Source organism: Dendropsophus ebraccatus, chromosome 7 (genome assembly GCF_027789765.1).
Source record: "Dendropsophus ebraccatus isolate aDenEbr1 chromosome 7, aDenEbr1.pat, whole genome shotgun sequence".
NCBI classification, from domain to species: domain Eukaryota; kingdom Metazoa; phylum Chordata; class Amphibia; order Anura; family Hylidae; genus Dendropsophus; species Dendropsophus ebraccatus.
In genome coordinates this window covers 121,064,523-121,082,523 of record NC_091460.1, presented here as the reverse complement: position 1 = coordinate 121,082,523, position 18,001 = coordinate 121,064,523, and the positions used below count along the sequence as shown (strand labels likewise).

Here is an 18,001-nt window from a genome sequence, read left to right as displayed (position 1 = left end):
ATGTATCCTGATTTCCTGACTTCTTATTTTGTACTACCTGTGGATTCTGACCCTGCAAATACTGTGTTTGTTTGTCTTGTCTGTTTCACTTGTACCAGCATAGTTCCAGTCTTCAGCTTGGGGCCGGCCTGCTAAGGAGCCAATCACTACAAGAGGAAGGGACAGCGGGGCAGGCGCCAGCATTAGGGCTTCACCTGTCCTATGTCCTTAAGCCCATCTCACACATAGGGTGATTCTTTGAAAGACTGTTTACACAAAGCGATCTGTAATTTTTTAGCGAACGACCAACAACAACATGTTGAAAGATCACAATAAATGATTTCTCGCTCAGCGCTTGATCGTTCGCTTTGTTTACACAAGCCGATTATCGCTGAAATGCAATCGTCATTGCTAAAATTCGAACAATAATCATTCCGTGTAAATGCACCATATGTTCCAACAATGTGTTTTTTAGGTAAAATACCAGCTGTTTTTTATAAGGCAGACAAATAATGATTGTGATAATTTTTAACACTTGCCTAAAAAAAAATTGTGGGTACATAGCCTAAAACTTTCTGTCTTTGTTTAAGGGTATAAACCCACACACTGTATATGCAGCGTATTTACTGCTACGATACGCAGCAAACTCGCAGCAAACTCGCAGCAAACTCGCAGCAGATTAGATCTAAATAACTGAACACAGCATCAAATCTGTACCAACAAATCTGCTGCGTATTTGTTGCATATCTGCTGCGTATATGGTGTGTGGGTTTATACCCTAACTGTTGTCTTAACCAAAGTCAAAACTGAAAGGATCTGAAAGTTTTTGTTATAATTTGCCTATAGAAAAAGGTTGACATGAAACATGAATAAAGGACAAGAGCAGTAAGTGCTGGTTAGCTCTCATTCCTCTCACATATAAATATATGGCATAAAATGCCAGGAAATAACCTCTGGAAGTGTAACTTTTGTGTTCTGCTATGACTGTTAAACCTATTAAATGCCGCTATAAAATACCACCGTGCAGGCGGTTAACGGATACGTGTGACTGCAACCGGGTTATTCCAGTGCAGGCTGACGACAGAAGATTAATGCATAGAAGAATATCATGAATATTATGACTGATCGCTTGTCAAGGAACAGGAAAAAATGACTACTGAACATTTTAAGGGAATTTATCATTTAAAGTGTACTTATTGTTATAAGAAAACCATCATTTCTACTTATAGTTGTCTGTGGGTAAAAAACAAAAACACACACACACAAAAACAAGCGCTGCATTGGTGCAGGACAAGTTCAATCGAGTGGACAGGGTAAGGCTAAGTTCACAAGCCGTCATATTTTAGTAAAGAACGGACACTGATTGCAATTGAATTAGTGTCCGTTCTTTACTGCAAGGGTGGCATTGCCGTGAAGTCATTAAATGAAAGTGAATGGCTGATTGTTTTGCGGGCACACCTGACAGTGCCCACAAGTCATTGTTAAAAAAAGAATGCTCCTGCAGCCGATACAGAGGTACCGGCTGCAGGAACGTCCTGAATGGAGCCCGGAAGCCGCCAGTTTAACAGCGCCTGTTGCTATGCAAAGGACACTGTTAAACGTTGTGGGAAGATAGCCTTAGAGTGCATATAGCAGTGCACGCTCACCTGGTGTGGTCATAATATATAGGCACAACACTATAAGGCTATGTTCACACACTGTAATACAACTGCCATTGCTTAACAACGCCCATTGTATTACAGCACAGCACCCATTGCAATTGTACATGTTTCTGTGGCTGATACTGCCATATGGGCCGCAGGAACATAACTGAATGGTTATTTGAATTGCGGGCACCTTTGGATGTGCCTGCAATTCAATTAACCATTGACCTCAATACAATGTACGGCCGTGAGAACGGCCATTCATTGTGTAAACAGACTGTAAACAATTTACAGTCTTCCGGACGGAAAAAATTGACATGTGAATTATTTCCATGGCTGTAGGGGAACAACGGCTGTTGTGCAGTACATTGTGTGTCTTTCCAGTTTGATATAGTGCTCTCTGCTGCCCCTCTGCATGTGATAGGAACTGTCCAGAGCAAGAGAGGTTTTCTATGGGGATTTGTTACTTCTTTGGACAGTCCCTGACATGGACTGAGGTGGCAACGGATAGCACCGTGTCAGACTGAAATAAATGCACTGCAGGGCATACAACAGCTAATAAGTACTTTAAGACTTGAGATTTTTAAATAGAACTAATTTATAAATCTATATAACTATCGGAAAAAAGTAGATTTGAGACTTTTTTTTCCTGCCGGAGTACTGCTTTAACACCTTCAAGACCAAGCCCATTGATGCACGGATGTCCAGGTCAAATTAATGCAATGTTCCTCCCCGCCTTCTAAGAGCCATAGCGCTTTTATTTTTCCACCTACAGGGTTGGTTGGGGTGTCATTTTTTTTCACCATGATCTCTTATTTTTATTGGTATCATATTGATGTAACAGAATTTTTTTTACTAATATTTAATAAAAAAAATTAAAATCAGCAATCCTGGTGTTTTTTTATTTTTTTTTATGTTTACATGGTTCATTGTGCAGGAACAATAATGTTATATTTTAAAAGATCTGTCAATTCCGCATGCTACAATATATGTTAATATATTTATTTTTAATATTTTTATTTTTATAATGGGCAAAGAGGTATACTAAACTTATTGGGGGGGAGGGGTTTATATAAGTTTTTTTTTAATGCTTAAAAAAACTTATTACACTTTTTTTTACAATTTTTTTCACTTTAAAATATACAATATTCAATATGATTGCAATATGATTGCATATACTGATCTATGCTATGCCAAAGCATAGCATAGATCAGTGTTATCGGTGATCTATGTATAGAGCTTACCTGAGAGCAGACTCTATGCATAGATCGCCAATCCGACAGGATGGAGGTAAGTGACTTACCCCCGCCTGTCGGTACAAGCGATTGGGACCCTCACAGCATCGCTATAGGTTCTGTTGTTTAAGGGGCTAATGACAGGGAGCTGCAGGATCACAGCTGCTTGTCATTATGCTGGGCTCCCTGGACTCTGATGTGGGCGGGACTGCTCTCACTGCAGCATATATATACATTACTACTGCACGCGGTATGTGCAATAGGAATGTGTATATACAGATTGCTGACGTGAGGGGGTTAACAAACCATTAAATTAAATGACTCAAGGACTAAATGTAAAATACAAGAAGCATAGTTACTGTTTTATAATAAAAAATAATGCAAAAAATAAAAATAAAACATGTTCACACAACATAAGTTCCATACTAATCACAGACGTTGTTGCAACGCCTGTGATTGGTACCGAACTTACGTTGTGCTGCAGGCCATGGGAATCCCGGCCAGAGTGTATACATGTCAGTTTTCTGTGGCCCCTATTCATTGAATAGCGGCCGCAGAAAACCCTGTCAGTGCACACTATGAAGCGAGCCGCTTCGGCCGCACGTTCCATAGTGTGCAGTGGGGAGTTCTTATGCGGGCGCGCATCACAACTCTGCAGCGCTAAAGATCATCTGGTTGCTAACGCAGTATCGGCCAGAATGATCTTTTCTGAGACCGGCCGTTCCGTGACTTGTGTGTTTGAACAAAACAAAACAAAAAAAAACAACAACCTTGCCACCAAACTGTAGGGTTACAATGATCTAACCTCCAGTTATTTACACACAGCCCTGAGTTGCGTTTGACAATCTGCAGAAGTGATTATAATCCCTAGCTCGTGGCTCTATACTTAATATATATTTCCAGCAGTAAATGTTCTCTTTATTATGAAAATTCCAACATTCAATTCTGTAGAAGTGGTGCGCAGACTTATCTTTATTGCTCCATGCTCATAAAAGAAATGTATAAAATATTTGTGCCATCTAGGTTTAAAACTCTAGTAGTTATTAAAGGATACATCACGGCTTGCATAATGTCTGCTTCTATTTTATCTCGTTCCTTTCATTTGTCTCTGTTGTCAGACATGTTATGTTCCCTTAGAACAGTGTAACGGCTACGAATTTATTTTCCTGCTTATTTCAGGATGTTATTGTGTTGTGTGGTGCTTGTCATCTCATATTCTGTAGTGAAATTAAAAGAAGCATGTTGCCTGAAATCATTTATATTTTATCGCTATAGCTTTTATATAACATGCAGGAGAAGCTTATTATGTAACCGTGTGCTTACCTGTTTACATTCTACTGCCAAGACGAGATAATCTGATGTTCCTCTGTATCAGTGTTCTCCTGCCAGCAGCTCGGGCCCCCTGCATGTTATTCCCCAGGTGCTGGCAGCTTTTAATACTATTCTGCATTAGAGGCACTAGAGATTTCCTAGTATTATTGAAACTTAGCAATAAGATCAAAGCCTTATTTATACCACTTGACACCTTATACATTAGTCATATCTTGGACAGATTTTTATGATTCGGGCTATGTTTACACACCATTTTTTAAAGTGCAAAAAACAGTCTTTCACATAATAACCAGTGGTGGCTCCAGGTTTTTAAGGGCCCTCAGGCGACAGAGCCTCAGCGGGGGCTTCATCCTTCCACTTGGCACCCATCATCCACACACTATGCACAATTACTTCAGACACCACTAACATATACAAACACACATTACTGACACAGACCCTCACTGACTAACACTGACTGACTTACACTGACTGACTTTGACACTGACAGACTTACACGGACACTGACACACTCAGACACTGGCATACAGCACTTACAGCACCCTTCTCCCTCTCTGTCAGGCTGCTCTCCACAAGTTGAGGACCTTCGGGTCATGTGATCAGGTCCTTCACCCCTCTCTCTCTGTGCAGGTCCTGCTTGTCTACTGTGTCTTCTAATGTTCAGCCCCTCACCTTGCGCTACAGTGAGTAGGCTGAACATTAGAACACCAGGACCCTCTCCCTCTCTGGGCCCCTAGAGTCACTGTGGGCCCGGCACTTACACAGTAAGCCCTGTGCTGATGCCGTCTCTGATAATAACCACCATAAAAATTCATGATCTTTTATGAAAAAAAAGATCTATTAAAAAAAAAAAATAGATAATGTGACAAAAAATTTGCAATCCTGTCATGATTTTTTGCTTTTTGTTTACAATGTCCACTGTACAGGAATAGTATTGTTATATCTAAATAGATTGGACACTTGTGCATGCTATGATATTAAATATGTTTATTATTTATTTTTATATGTTTTATTTGTAAACTGGTAAAAGGGTGGGGCCAATTAAACTTTTATTGGAGGAGGAGTTTTGTCATATTTTTTTTTTACAAACATTTTTTACATATTTTTTTCCTTTTTTTAAGTCCCCCTAGGGGATTACCAGAAGCAATCCTTCTATTGTTATCTGTACTCTTTTCAATGAGTCTTCCTGAGGTTGATCAGACTGCTTAAAGGTAAGTATTTTACCTCTGGCAGTAAGAAGGTTATGATCAGGCAATGACAGGAGCACAGCTCCTGTCACTGACACTTAAACGCTGTGATCAGGAGCATTTAAGGGGTTAATGGCGGGCAAAAGCTATTGCACTACTGATAGCAGCTGGTCTGCACCCTGTATGAAGCAAGTTCACCTCCTGAGCTCGCTTTATAGAGCCCCTAGTGTCAGTATGTCATGGGGTTAAGGGGTTAAAAACCGGTGTGTGAACATAGCCTTAATAAACAATGTATTTTAATGTCCACTAGTTTCTTGCAAGTTAGGCTAGGTTCGCACAAGATCTTTTTTTGGGTGTTTGAGGACCGTCTTTTTGGATATCCATCATTTTGAGACCACGCCTGTTATTTTAATATACATAATATAATAACGGACATCATTTGGCCCCAAAATGAAGGGCATCCAAAAAGACAGCCATCGAATGGCCATAAAAAGTGATTGTGTGAACCTAGCCTTTACAACATTTCAAGGGACCTTTCCTTTACAACATAAATATTATATTAAATAAAAGGGCTATAAAAATGTTATTAAAATATATCTTCAAATGTAGGAAAATCTCAACTATGGTTCTCATTTGGATTATTATAGATTGTTCCTGCTTCATTCGGGAGAGGGGAAGATGAGTCATTGTCGGTAATGTACATTTATGTCTATGGTTCATCTTTACATTTCCTAAATTGTTAGTAGCAGCTATAGGTGCCAAAGGGCCACTTTGTACAATACCGGTGTTCCTTTGTTCTTGTGTTTGATGGAAGCCTCAATGCCTCAACCTAAAGAGAAATGTTCCTATGTTTCTGTGGCTAGGGTGCAATGTAAAGCAGTGTTATTCAAATGTGGTCCCCAAGACCAAGCTTTCTTTCATGTTTTTTAGTTATGTTCACAGTTCAATAACTGAGATCATTAGCAATGATCTCTTATACAGGTTACCAACCCCCTGGATAATGAGGGAAATGTGAACTCTAGGGAAATCTTTTGGACTTGGGCTCTTGATCAAGAATGCAACAAAAAAGTAAAATTTACATTTTCAACAATGGAGTAATTGAAAGGTAAGATTGTGCTGCAGCTACGTCCAGTTACACAGTGCTCTAGTGTTAAGTGGCAGTTAAATGATTGTGAGCATGGACAAATTGCCAGTATGGGGAAAGCTTGAATGCCTTCATTGTGAAAGAACATTATTGTTACTATTGTACTGCTGATTGCTATGCATCTATATTTGTCAAACATTAAAAATAGTATTATACAACATTATATCATCTTATGTATTGCGTATACATCGCCTTTATAAAACATGCTTGTATGATGGACACCTTTATCGAGGAAGAGTTGAATTACCCGGAAGGACCAAGCCAATTGTCACTTTTGCATTTTCGTTTTTTCCACATCACCTTCTAAGACTCATAACTCATAACAGTTGTACTTTGTACATCTTTCAATCTGCCATAAAACGAATGACGGAACCTCTAAAATATCATTTATTTATTTATTTATTATTTATTTGGGTCAAAAAATGCGGTTCCGCTAATTATGGGGGGTTCCATGTTCATGTATAGCACTTTACGGTAAGCTGACATTTTTTTTTATTCTATAGGTCAGTCTGAACACAGTGATACTGCATGTTTACTAGGTTTTTTTTTTACGTTTTACTATTTTTATTAGCAGTAAAACTTCTTTTTTGCAAATAGGTAAATTTAAAATGACCCTATTGTAACTCTTATAGCGCTTTTATTTTTATTAAATTTATTGGTTTTATGTGTTTTATGCATAGAATAGGAAGGGGTTGTGATTTTCATTTTTATTGGGAGAGGGGCTTTGGGCCTTATTTAAAACTTTTATTGATTTTTTTCCCACACTTTTTAAATCCCCTTAGGGGACTTTTACATTAATACATTTGATTACATACACTGATCACTGCTATGCCATAGCATAGCAGGGATTAGTGTTATTTGTGATCTTCTGACACAGACTGCCTGTGGAAGACTGAAGACCTGACTGCACAGAGGAAGGTAAGAGACCTCCAGCAGTTAGGCCATGTGATCGGAAAGTAACAGGAGATGCGGTGTGATCATGGCGTTAAGGGGTTAATGGCGGGCGGCTGCGTGATCATGACCCACCATTGAGGGTGAGGGCCTGGCTGCAGATAGCAGACGATTTTCACTGGCTATGGAGCAAGCTCAGCCTGGGACCCCAGCAGGGCGTACATTTACGCCCTCCTGCATTAAGAAACAGCCTGGGGGGCGTAAATGTATGCCCATGGTCATTAAGGGGTTAAAATTGTTCAATTCTCACTCTATTTTGACTATTACTCCATTTACTTTGCTTTCCAGTATCACCGAATGTCTAAAAATAGTTAGTACTTCCCTTAGTTTCTGGAATCCATTGCGAAAAGATCTCTTTAGCTCAATGCTAGTTCCGCTTTTTGTGTTATCGAGACTTCTTTATGGAGTATCAATGTTAACAGCTCGGATGATGGCTGCACACTGACTTCTGGTTTCCTACAATGTGTCCGGTGAGTTTGCTCTCACCTATGACTGGTGGAGGGTATCACCAATATATATATATATATATATATATATATATATATATATATATTTATATTTATTACAGGATTTTTTTTATACATTATTTATTTTACACATTTTTTGTCCCAATAGGGACACTGATTGCTCATGGGTATATATGCAATACATATGTACTGCATTGATCTATTACTGCAACACTTTACACTTGTTACTGAAGGCATCCTGTACCAATTGCTGAGTGCAGGAAGCTTAGGAAGTCTAGCAGAGGTTACTTCCTATCCAACTGATTGGCTCACAAGAATCTCGCAATAGAGAACCAATAGATGTCACTAAACCGTCAATGATGCTTGGCCAATGTCAGTTTTAATAGCTGCTTTTAAATGGTTAAATAGGCCACTCAGACTGAAGTTGGTAGAAACTGGGAGACGCTGTGTATAAAAAGAGCTCACACCGTAAGCCCTTTATATACCTCCTTAATGGCACCATGATGTATGAGGTACGTCATGGTGGCTTAAGGGGTCGATCATCAAGTTTATTCTACAATGAGATCCACAAGAATATAGCAAGTTTAGATCAGTTTGGGTCTCTCTACTGAGACCTTCACCAACCAGGATAACAAGCAGGTAGTGCACTTTACTTTGCTGCTGTCAGTCAACTCCATCCAATGAAGGGATCACTGTAACACCAATAGTGTGATTTATGTCATCAGAATCCTCTCCTTTTTCAGTCATTCACAAATATGACCCTACAGACATGACCTCTGCTGCATTTCTCAAGGTATACCGAGACTAGAGAGGAGGAGATTATATTAGCAGAATGTCTAGCACTGAGTCTCAGAAGATTTATGAATTTGACAGCTTATTACCCAGGGGTCTTAGTGCTGAGATAGGGATCTTTGGATTATTGTAACCCTAAGTTGGCCCTTATCTGTCACCAGTTGTGGAGGACCTCTTCAGAGCCAGGCGGCAACCAGTGCCTGAATTGCTTTTCAAATATTCCGGATCAGACTATTCCTAACATAGAAGGACTAAGATTGTCATTATGACAGATTTATGTTTATCATGCACTGATACCATTGCCATCATGCCAAAAGCACAAGTGTACAAAACATGTTGTGTAGCTCACATTTGTACCCTTTATCTTGCACAATAGGTAGGTTTTATTCACATTGCTATATACATCCCACCTGTGCCCCCTATTCTTTTATATTTATGCAGTATTGACTACACCAGTTTCAACTCTATGAAGAAAATAATATGTAGAATGTATGGATGGATATTTTCTCCGATCCAGCAACTCAGTCCATAATTTGTATTGATTCTGGTTCTTACTGTCTGCATCACTGCATAGTACTGATTGACTTACTGCATTGAACAAGTACTGAACGCCTATACTCTTTCCCCTCGGGATATGTTTGTTTCATATCATATAATTTTTGGGGGGTTTTTTTTGCTTATTTTTAATATATTGACATTTAATAGTTAACGTTTAGAGTGCCAATCCTGCTAATGAATCCAGTCCAGCATATCTCTACTTGCCACTGAAGAAGGGGTACACAACCCCAAAACGCATTTAGCCACATTTTATGGAAATACACTCCTATGAACACAAGACAGTGTTCCACTTCATCATGTGGTCACATCATCACATCACATCACTTGACTACAAGATTTCAAAATTACCGCCACTGCTTCATCCAATCTGACAGGAGTTAACAAAGGTTACGCTAAAAACATAAACTTCACAACTACGGCTACAATAATAGGGCAGTTCAGAATGAGGAAGTGCATCACCTCTACACAGTTTAGAGTAGCATGCGCTTGCAAGAGAAAGGAGCACATGGACAGTTCATATAACCACCAAAAGTATCAATAAAAACAAAAACAGAAGAAAAAAAAAACTGGAAGAATAAATTTGCACAACAACTTTACCTTACGGGCACTTCTGCCAAGTTCTTCCCCATAGTTTGTTCCCAAAATTTCAAAGTAGATATTTGGATTGTCGCCAACATCATCAAATTCCAAAATTCCTGTAAGTCCACTTACTGCCCCCTAAAAAGTATGAGAAAAAAAATTAATGAAAAATACATTCTAGTTAGTAATAAAGAATATTGCTTACAGTATATCAACTGTCTTTTCACAAGTGTCTGTTCATAACTGTTCACAACTGTCTGTTCACAAATGTATGGTTGACCATGTTAGATTTTCTTTACCCGTGCTTAGCTGAAACAATGTGCTCAGCCAAATTCACCCAATCATTAGCCGCTGTGTGAAAGCTTACTGTGGTCGATAAAGCTATGTAAGGCCATGTGTAAAGGTATATGGGATTTGTGTATGTCAATGATACTTTGATGAGGAAAAAAAGTAAATTTTCTGCCAAATTTTTTTTTTTTTATTTACTTTCCAAAAGAAATGGTAAAATCTTTTAAGGACTATCCTTGCATTATTAAAGACTGGACCTTTGTGGCTATAATAATTTTTAATGTTTTATGAATTTACCTATATATTATTCATAGTCTATGTTGTATTATAAATGGTATCCAAGTATAGACAAATATTTTGATGGAATAAATTTTTTACACGTGTTCTTTAAATTTATATACCCAAGAAATGTCTAAGATTTCTCAACTTGTAGCTTGAGGTTTTACATTTACAAGCTAACTAGCATAATCCAGTGGCATACCTACTATGGAGGTAAGTTTGGTAATTGCTATAAGATCTTAGAAAGAAGAGAGCCTAGAACATAACTGGAGTAACAGGGAAAACAACAGGCATAAGACCTTTAGAGGTGATCAAAGGTAACACCAGCATGCGTGTCATGCTCTAAGCTTCTGCCATACCTGATAAATAAAAGCTTCCGTTTGTTAAACAAAACACTGAATAATACAGAGCCAGTCAGCTCAATTGTCTGAAAATGTATCCACCACTTCCATGCTAGCCTTTCTGAAGGTAGACAAGAAAACAGGGGCATATACTGAGCTTGAGGATATACAGTTCTGGTTACTGCAGCTCAGCTCAAAATAATTGGAAAGGGAGCTGAGCTGCAGCGTGGACACTACTAAGTAAGAAGAGATAACTACTTCTGCCCCCATTCACTGTGTAGTGCAAGTGTTGCACAATGTGACAAAGAGACATAGAAGTGGACCAAAAGATAGGGTAATGAAGCAGTTTCCAGACTGAGCAGCTACAAGAGGAGACGTAAGCTGGTAGAGGACTACATTCAGTGGTGCTCTAGCAATAAGATCATATTGTGAGCAGTGCAAGGGGTTAACACCTACTTTATGTAATGTGAGAAGCTGGATGCCAATCCCAACAACAACTTACATGGTGTGTGTCCCTGGAGGTAGCTCTAGGTGGAGGACTAAACTAGGAAGGGGTGATCCTGTTCCCTGGGCTTTGGTGCATTGACACATGAGGCACAGATGGGCAACCCCAGGAAACTAGCGGAAGTGCTGAACCAATACATGGCAAGGGGGAAGATTGAGTGGCTCCAGAGTAGCAAAGGCTGGGAAGCTTTCCAAAACTTTTGCAAGTTACTTGCACTAAATAGCTGTAAGGGAATAAATGGTCAGGCGTATGGTATATGCAGGTAGATCAGTAAGTACAGTGGCAATTTTTTTAGTCTTTAGGTATATGCACACTGGGTAAATGTCGCGGATAACTCAGCCACTCAGGCCTGCGCGCTCCCGCTTGGCTCTCTGCCCCTCCCATAGACTCCATTCTATGGTCAGGCAGATTCCGCTGTCCACCCATGTCAATTCTTCGAGCAGATGATGGAATCCGCCCAAGCAAAGAATAGAGCCTATGTGATGGACAGAACTTTAAGTGGGGGTGACATTTACTCTCTGTTCCTGCACTAGCTTTGCCCAAAGTAAATTACAAAAGGAAAAAAAAAATAAAAATTAAGAAAATTCTGAACATATTTGAATATTTTAAAGTATTATTCCTATAGAAGTAATCATGACCTTTAAATAGTAGAAAACTGCGGCGCTTCAATGAATTCAAGAAAAAAAATTTAATTTTGTCAAAAAACAACAACAAACAAACAAAAAAAAACAATAACAGCTACGTTTCTGATTTCTCTCTGAGCCATTCACAACAGTTTGAGACCATCTCTGAGAGAGATCAGAAATGTAGCTGTCACTGTTTTTTGGATGGAATAAATGCACAAGTTTTTTCTTAAACTCATAGTAGTGCTGCAGTTTTCTACTATTTATGGGGTGGGTCTACAATATTAAAATCATGATCTATATATTTGTTTTAAAGGGATTATCACTAGTGCTGGGAGGACTTGACGAACTGTTTGGGTTCGACAACGTTCTTCGAACCCGAATGCTTGGCATTTGACTCCTAGCATCTGGAGAAGTTGGATGCCGCCCTATGGTTGCCAGGAAAACATGGTCCAACTTCTCCAGACACTGGGAGTCCAGATGCTGGTAGTCATGCTGAGCATTTGGGTTTGGAGAACGTTGTGGAACCCGAACAGTCAGCTCAACACTAGTTGTCACATAAAGCTAAAGCTATACAAACATCTGGTCTTTCTAATATTAGTGCATAAAGTAAGGGTCTGCAGTTAAGACAATCCCTTTAAATGTGATTAATTTCCCCCCTCTCTCCAAATATTTATTTCTGTTGCGCATGTTTGTCTAGCTGTAATGTATTATCATAGCTAGATTTCACTTCTCGTTGAATTTTTAATAGTGTACTTTATCTTATTAAGTGTAAATTAGAACAAGAGCTCCTCTTCAGCTTTCATTTGGACAATAATGCAAATATATTCAGTTTGAATTTTTCTGAAAATGTTCTTGGCAATTGCTTCTGTTTGCCTTTCCAATTTTAATTTAGGTAATAAATATTTAGGCGATGTCGCTCAATCAATAAAACATTATCTGTATTTATATAATTATCATAACTGATATGTGCATTAGTGCAACCAAATACCAGAAGCCGGGAATACTTCTCCCACTTAATTTGGGACATCATTTAAATGAAGATTTAAATTTCCCTTTCATATTTTCTAATAGCTTTAGCGAACATACAAAGTACTCATAATAGATCTGTCAGCTGGGTCATGGTGGCTTTCCTCAGCTGCTTTCCACCTTGCTGTGCTGACCTGTCTCTCGCAGGTCGTGTGTAGTAGTGAAGAGCGGCCTTCTTCACTTTATACTTGGTTCTTGGCTCATTGGAGTTCTCTAAAATGTTGCAGTTCTTTTAGAGAGCACTGTAGTGTTGGTGCCTGTGTCTGCCTTGCAATATCATTTATTAAAGAAAATTTTATGTTTTTGCCACATTTTTACAATAACTGACAGGGTGAACCAATCCCTTTGCTACCAACAATGGCTGTGTTGGGAACTGCAGGGCTGCACAACCATTTTTCCCCAAACAGTTAAAGCGAACAGTACATTGCTTTGTGTTTTTTTACACAAAAAGACCATCACCAGCGCGGGGATGCAAGCGCCGAGTCCTTCTTTGAACTGCGGCCCATTTCCCGCCTACTGTGCTGGTTTATTCCCAAGCATTGACTTGGCATTAAGCACTGGAGGCAGGTCTGCCGGCCGCCAGTGTGACGACCTCCACTCCCCTGTGTGACACAGCTCCATTGATTCTAATGGAGCCGCATCACAGAATGGAGGGGGTTTCATCACACTGGTCCATCCCTAGTGCTTCATGCCGCAGCAGTGCTTGCAAACAAACCAACACCATGCACAAGGATCTGCATGCCTGCGCTGGCGCCAGCCTAGTCATGTAAAGAACCACAAAGTGATGTACCTAATGGTACATTTGCTTTAAATTGCTAATACTACTACATGCAGCCCCCCAAAATGTCTATTTTAATAACATTTTATTCAATGGAATACCCTTTAACTTACACAGTAGATAAGGATTACACTGATAAATAATAAAATTAAGTTATATAATATTATTTTAGATAGATAGATAGATAGACAGACAGACAGTGGTGCCTTGGATTACGAGCATTATTACTTTCAAGACTGTGCTTGTAATCCAAATCTCTTAAACCAAAGCAAATTTTCCCATAAGAAATCATTGATATGAAGACAATTGGTTCCACACCCCAAAAATAATGATTTCTTATTCTGAATGAAAGCTCCTGTACAGTATAGCAATCAGCATGTGGAGTATAATGTATAGAAAGTGCATAAACCTAAAAAAACAGCAGCAGTTTTTAGATACAGAATGGAGATGCAGATTCCCATAATGCAGTAGCGTAGTACAACAGGCTAGAATAAAGAAGCAGGGCTGCTGTCAGAGGTCTTCGTGGTCACATGACAGCAATGGGGAAGGTGTGTGTGTTCAGCATGGACCAATCAGAAGTGGAAATCACAGAGCTGTGCAGTAAGACAGGAGTGTGAATGACTGAGTGTAAGTGCAGGCACATTATAGCAGCAGTGTGTATAGCTGAGTGTGAGTGCAGGCCCATTATAGCAGCAATGTGTATAGCTGAGTGTAAGTGTAGACACATTATAGCAGGAATGGAGAGGATGAGAAACACCAGGGCTGACAGAGACTACAGGGAGCATGAAGGAATGAACAGGGCAGATGTGGGCACAGTATGGCAGTACTCTCTGTCTAGGGAGAGAGGAGATACAGCTGTGAAGAGGTTACTTCCACAGTCCTGTCTCCTAATGCAAGCCCCAGCCAGTGGATCTACAATGATTTGGAATGTGAGAGAGACTTCCAGGGTCACAGTACAGTGCTGAAGACCATGCCCCTCCTCCACTCCCCCTCCCACCCAGTACAGGGAGCTCTTAAACCAAGTTACAACTTTGAAAAACTATGAGCTCTTCTTGCAAAACGCTCTCAATTCAAGTTACTCTTAAACCAAGGTACCACTATATATATATATATATATATATATATATATATATATATATATATATACGGACAAAGTAATGCATGTATGTGTGCATAATGTATAAAAAATGAGTGAACTTCTCATTGAATAAGAAGAGTCTAGAAGTAGCACAACAATAGAAATACCAAGGTCAAATAAACTGTTAAAATATCTCAGATAATAAGTATAAATGACCCAATATCAAGCTTCCCAGTGAGTAGTGATCAAATTAAGTTAGGTAATATATTTATTACATGGATTCCGGTGAGATATATATTACAATCATCAGTCCCCATGGTACTATCACCATGGATACAATGACTAGGGTTATAGCTAATAAAATACGTCAACCCTTAAGTCATGACCCAACCCTAAAAGCTTTGGAAGATGTGGTAATCTGACAAGCTGTTGCGTTTGACTGAGAGCAGTTAATGTTGTTTACCCAGTGGATTGAGAAGGTTGTCCCTTACATTACTACTCATGTATAAATAATAATAATTGTATACACTACACGGAAGACTAATCTCTCCTCATTTCCATGCAGAAATAATAAATGCACGTTCTAGAAGAGAATCTATCACAATTTTGGCCACATTATATGGCATTTAAACAAAGTGATATTGCATTGTTTTCAGTCCTTAAAAACTGAGTATAAAAATCAATTATACATCATTCATTTTTGTGTAAATTGTGCTACTTTGTGCAATTTTTACATCCAATAAGTTAAAAGTAAAATACTAGTAAAAATAAGTAGTATTAGTTGTAACCAACTTTATAAATTAAAGGGAACCTGCCACCAAGACAATGCTATTTAATCTTTCACCATGATGTTATACAGCTGGAAGAATTGTATTGCTTGATATATATCGTTGTGGGAAAAGATTCAGTATAGCTTGCAACAAGTTGATTGACATCCTTGATCATTCTGTGTAAAGGAGTCCAGTGGGCGGTGTCACTCAATGGACTGGACTCACGGAAACAGAGATTTCAATAATAAATTACAAGTTATACTGAATCTTTTCACATAAAGATATATATATCAATCTGCTTAGCTCGTTCTGCTCTATAACAGGTGGCCGTTGCTTTACAGTGTATGAACATGGCCTTAACATGTCTCTATAACAGTGCCCCTTAAAATTACAGATTACAAATGGCAGTTAATAGCCATAGTCTACACCTTAATAAACAATGATAAGATTTTAAGGAAAATATATTTTTCCCACCATGCATTACACCTCAGAGCCAACTGTCTCATACCCACCCACCGATGGTTTGATCTGCTTCTTCTTTGTCCGGGTGATCACTGATAGGTGTGATAGGAGTTAGTAGACATGTTACAGCTTCCATAGCACACAAAATAGATGAAGATCACACGGTCCTGTTTCAGAAAGGAGGGGGTGGACAGATGAGTGGAGACAGAGTAGACCAGGAAGTGAGGATTTTCAGCAGATTCAGGGTGTGAGTTAGCATGTGAAACCTATTACAAACAAGCTTAGATTATGGGTGGGGATTGAACTCTTATCTAACCGGACTATGCTCTTAAGCTGTTCTGGAAAACCTAACTCTGCGATCTGCTTATCAGCCTGCTGCCTATGAAGTTCATGCCGCTTTGCCCCAAGTGCCTGGAAAACCTGGAGCCAGTCCTGGTAGAAGTTTCCCAGGATAAGATTTAGCTTTTCCAGACACCCGGAGTGGAACAGCACAGAACCGCATTGACTTCAAAAGCAGCAGGTTGATCGCTACTACTGATCGCAACTTGCTTCATTTGTACTGTAAATTCACTCATCTCTACATACAAACATCAAACTATTTCCTCACTAACCTGCCCCTCCCCATTGACAGCTAAGAAGAGGAAAAAAAGAGAGACTTTACTTTAATGGGGTCTATTGTGTTTCTGCCATGTTTACAGTATCCACCATTTGACTGTTTAAAAAAGATGCAGTTAGTTTGAATGTAATCTGCAACCAAGCAAAGCAACCCACAAAGCATCCAATGCAGTTGTAAACATAACCTTAGATTATTCCTACCAGAACACGCTAATTTAAAGGGGACTGTCTCTTAGTGGAAGTTGAAGTTCAGTATGAATGATCCTTTATAATTCAGCTAAATGAGATTCTGCTTTTTTGTAGGTATCTGGCAGTGGCATTCTCCTCTCACATCTATGGCCACCTTTACTAACGTTCACTTCAAAAATTTCAAAATATATATTCCCAATTCCCTATTAGTGTAATTTTTTTTTTTTTGCTATTGTATTCCTATCCTCCAGAATATTTAGCTCTTAAATTTACATCACATTAACATTTATCAATATATAATAAAATAAAGCAGTGTAGAATGTTACGTAAAACTATTGTCAGCGCTTGTTTTAGTGTGTTCTTCATTCATTAGTTGGGAACAATTGATGTACTTAGAGAAGAATTAATTGGGAGATGGTAAGCAATTAGTTGAGGCCTCGAAGCAACTAAAGAGACAAGAGAAAACAATTTATTGGGGATGTTAGCAATTACTGAAAAGTTTTTAAAAAATAATGTAATCAACGCTTTCAATGCAATTTATTATGGCATTTGGTAAATGCTTCAGTGGAACTTAGTAGCAATAGTCTGCAAAAGTCTGAAAAATACTGTTCTTTATTGCAAAGAACTAACTCAAAAAGACCACTAAAAGTAATAAATAGTGATCAGTCTATTCTGGAGAGTTTCAAATTGGACAAATGAAAAAACAAAACAAAAAAAAAACACATTGTGCAGCATATACTGTAGTCCTGCATGGCACCTGGTAAGCTCTTATATTAGGCCGGGTTCACACTATGTATGACTCGGCCGTGTCACAGAATGGCCGCTGTCAGTGAAGTTCATCCCGGCCGGTCCTGCAGTACAGGCCGGATGAACTTAATTTCTTTTGAATCGGAAAGCGGGAACAAACCGATGTGCCCGTGTTCCAATTCACCAAAGCCAACAATGTAAAGTGCGGCTGGAGACGCACTTTACATTGTCTGCTCTGTCAGTTTTTTGTGTGACCGCAAGGAATCCCAGCCAGAATGTATACAGAGTGTATAAACTCCGGCCGGGGTTTCATTGAAATCAATGCAATTAATTTTTTTCATTTAATAAAGGCCATGGTTGCAATTAGGGATGGTCCAAACCGATTTCGGTTCGGGTTTGTATGAACCCGAACCCTCAGTAATAATTCCCG

At 39.0% G+C, this 18,001-nt stretch overlaps 1 protein-coding gene across 1 annotated transcript in view; it reads right to left on the bottom strand.

Moving 5' to 3' along the window:
- Positions 1 to 18,001, bottom strand: part of GRID2 (glutamate ionotropic receptor delta type subunit 2) — a 797,500-nt gene that overhangs the window by 276,659 nt on the left and 502,840 nt on the right. Inside the window, exon 8 of the mRNA XM_069976784.1 lies at positions 9,886 to 10,005. Coding sequence (XP_069832885.1) covers positions 9,886 to 10,005 — 120 coding nt within the window. The remainder of the gene's footprint in view (positions 1 to 9,885; positions 10,006 to 18,001) is intronic.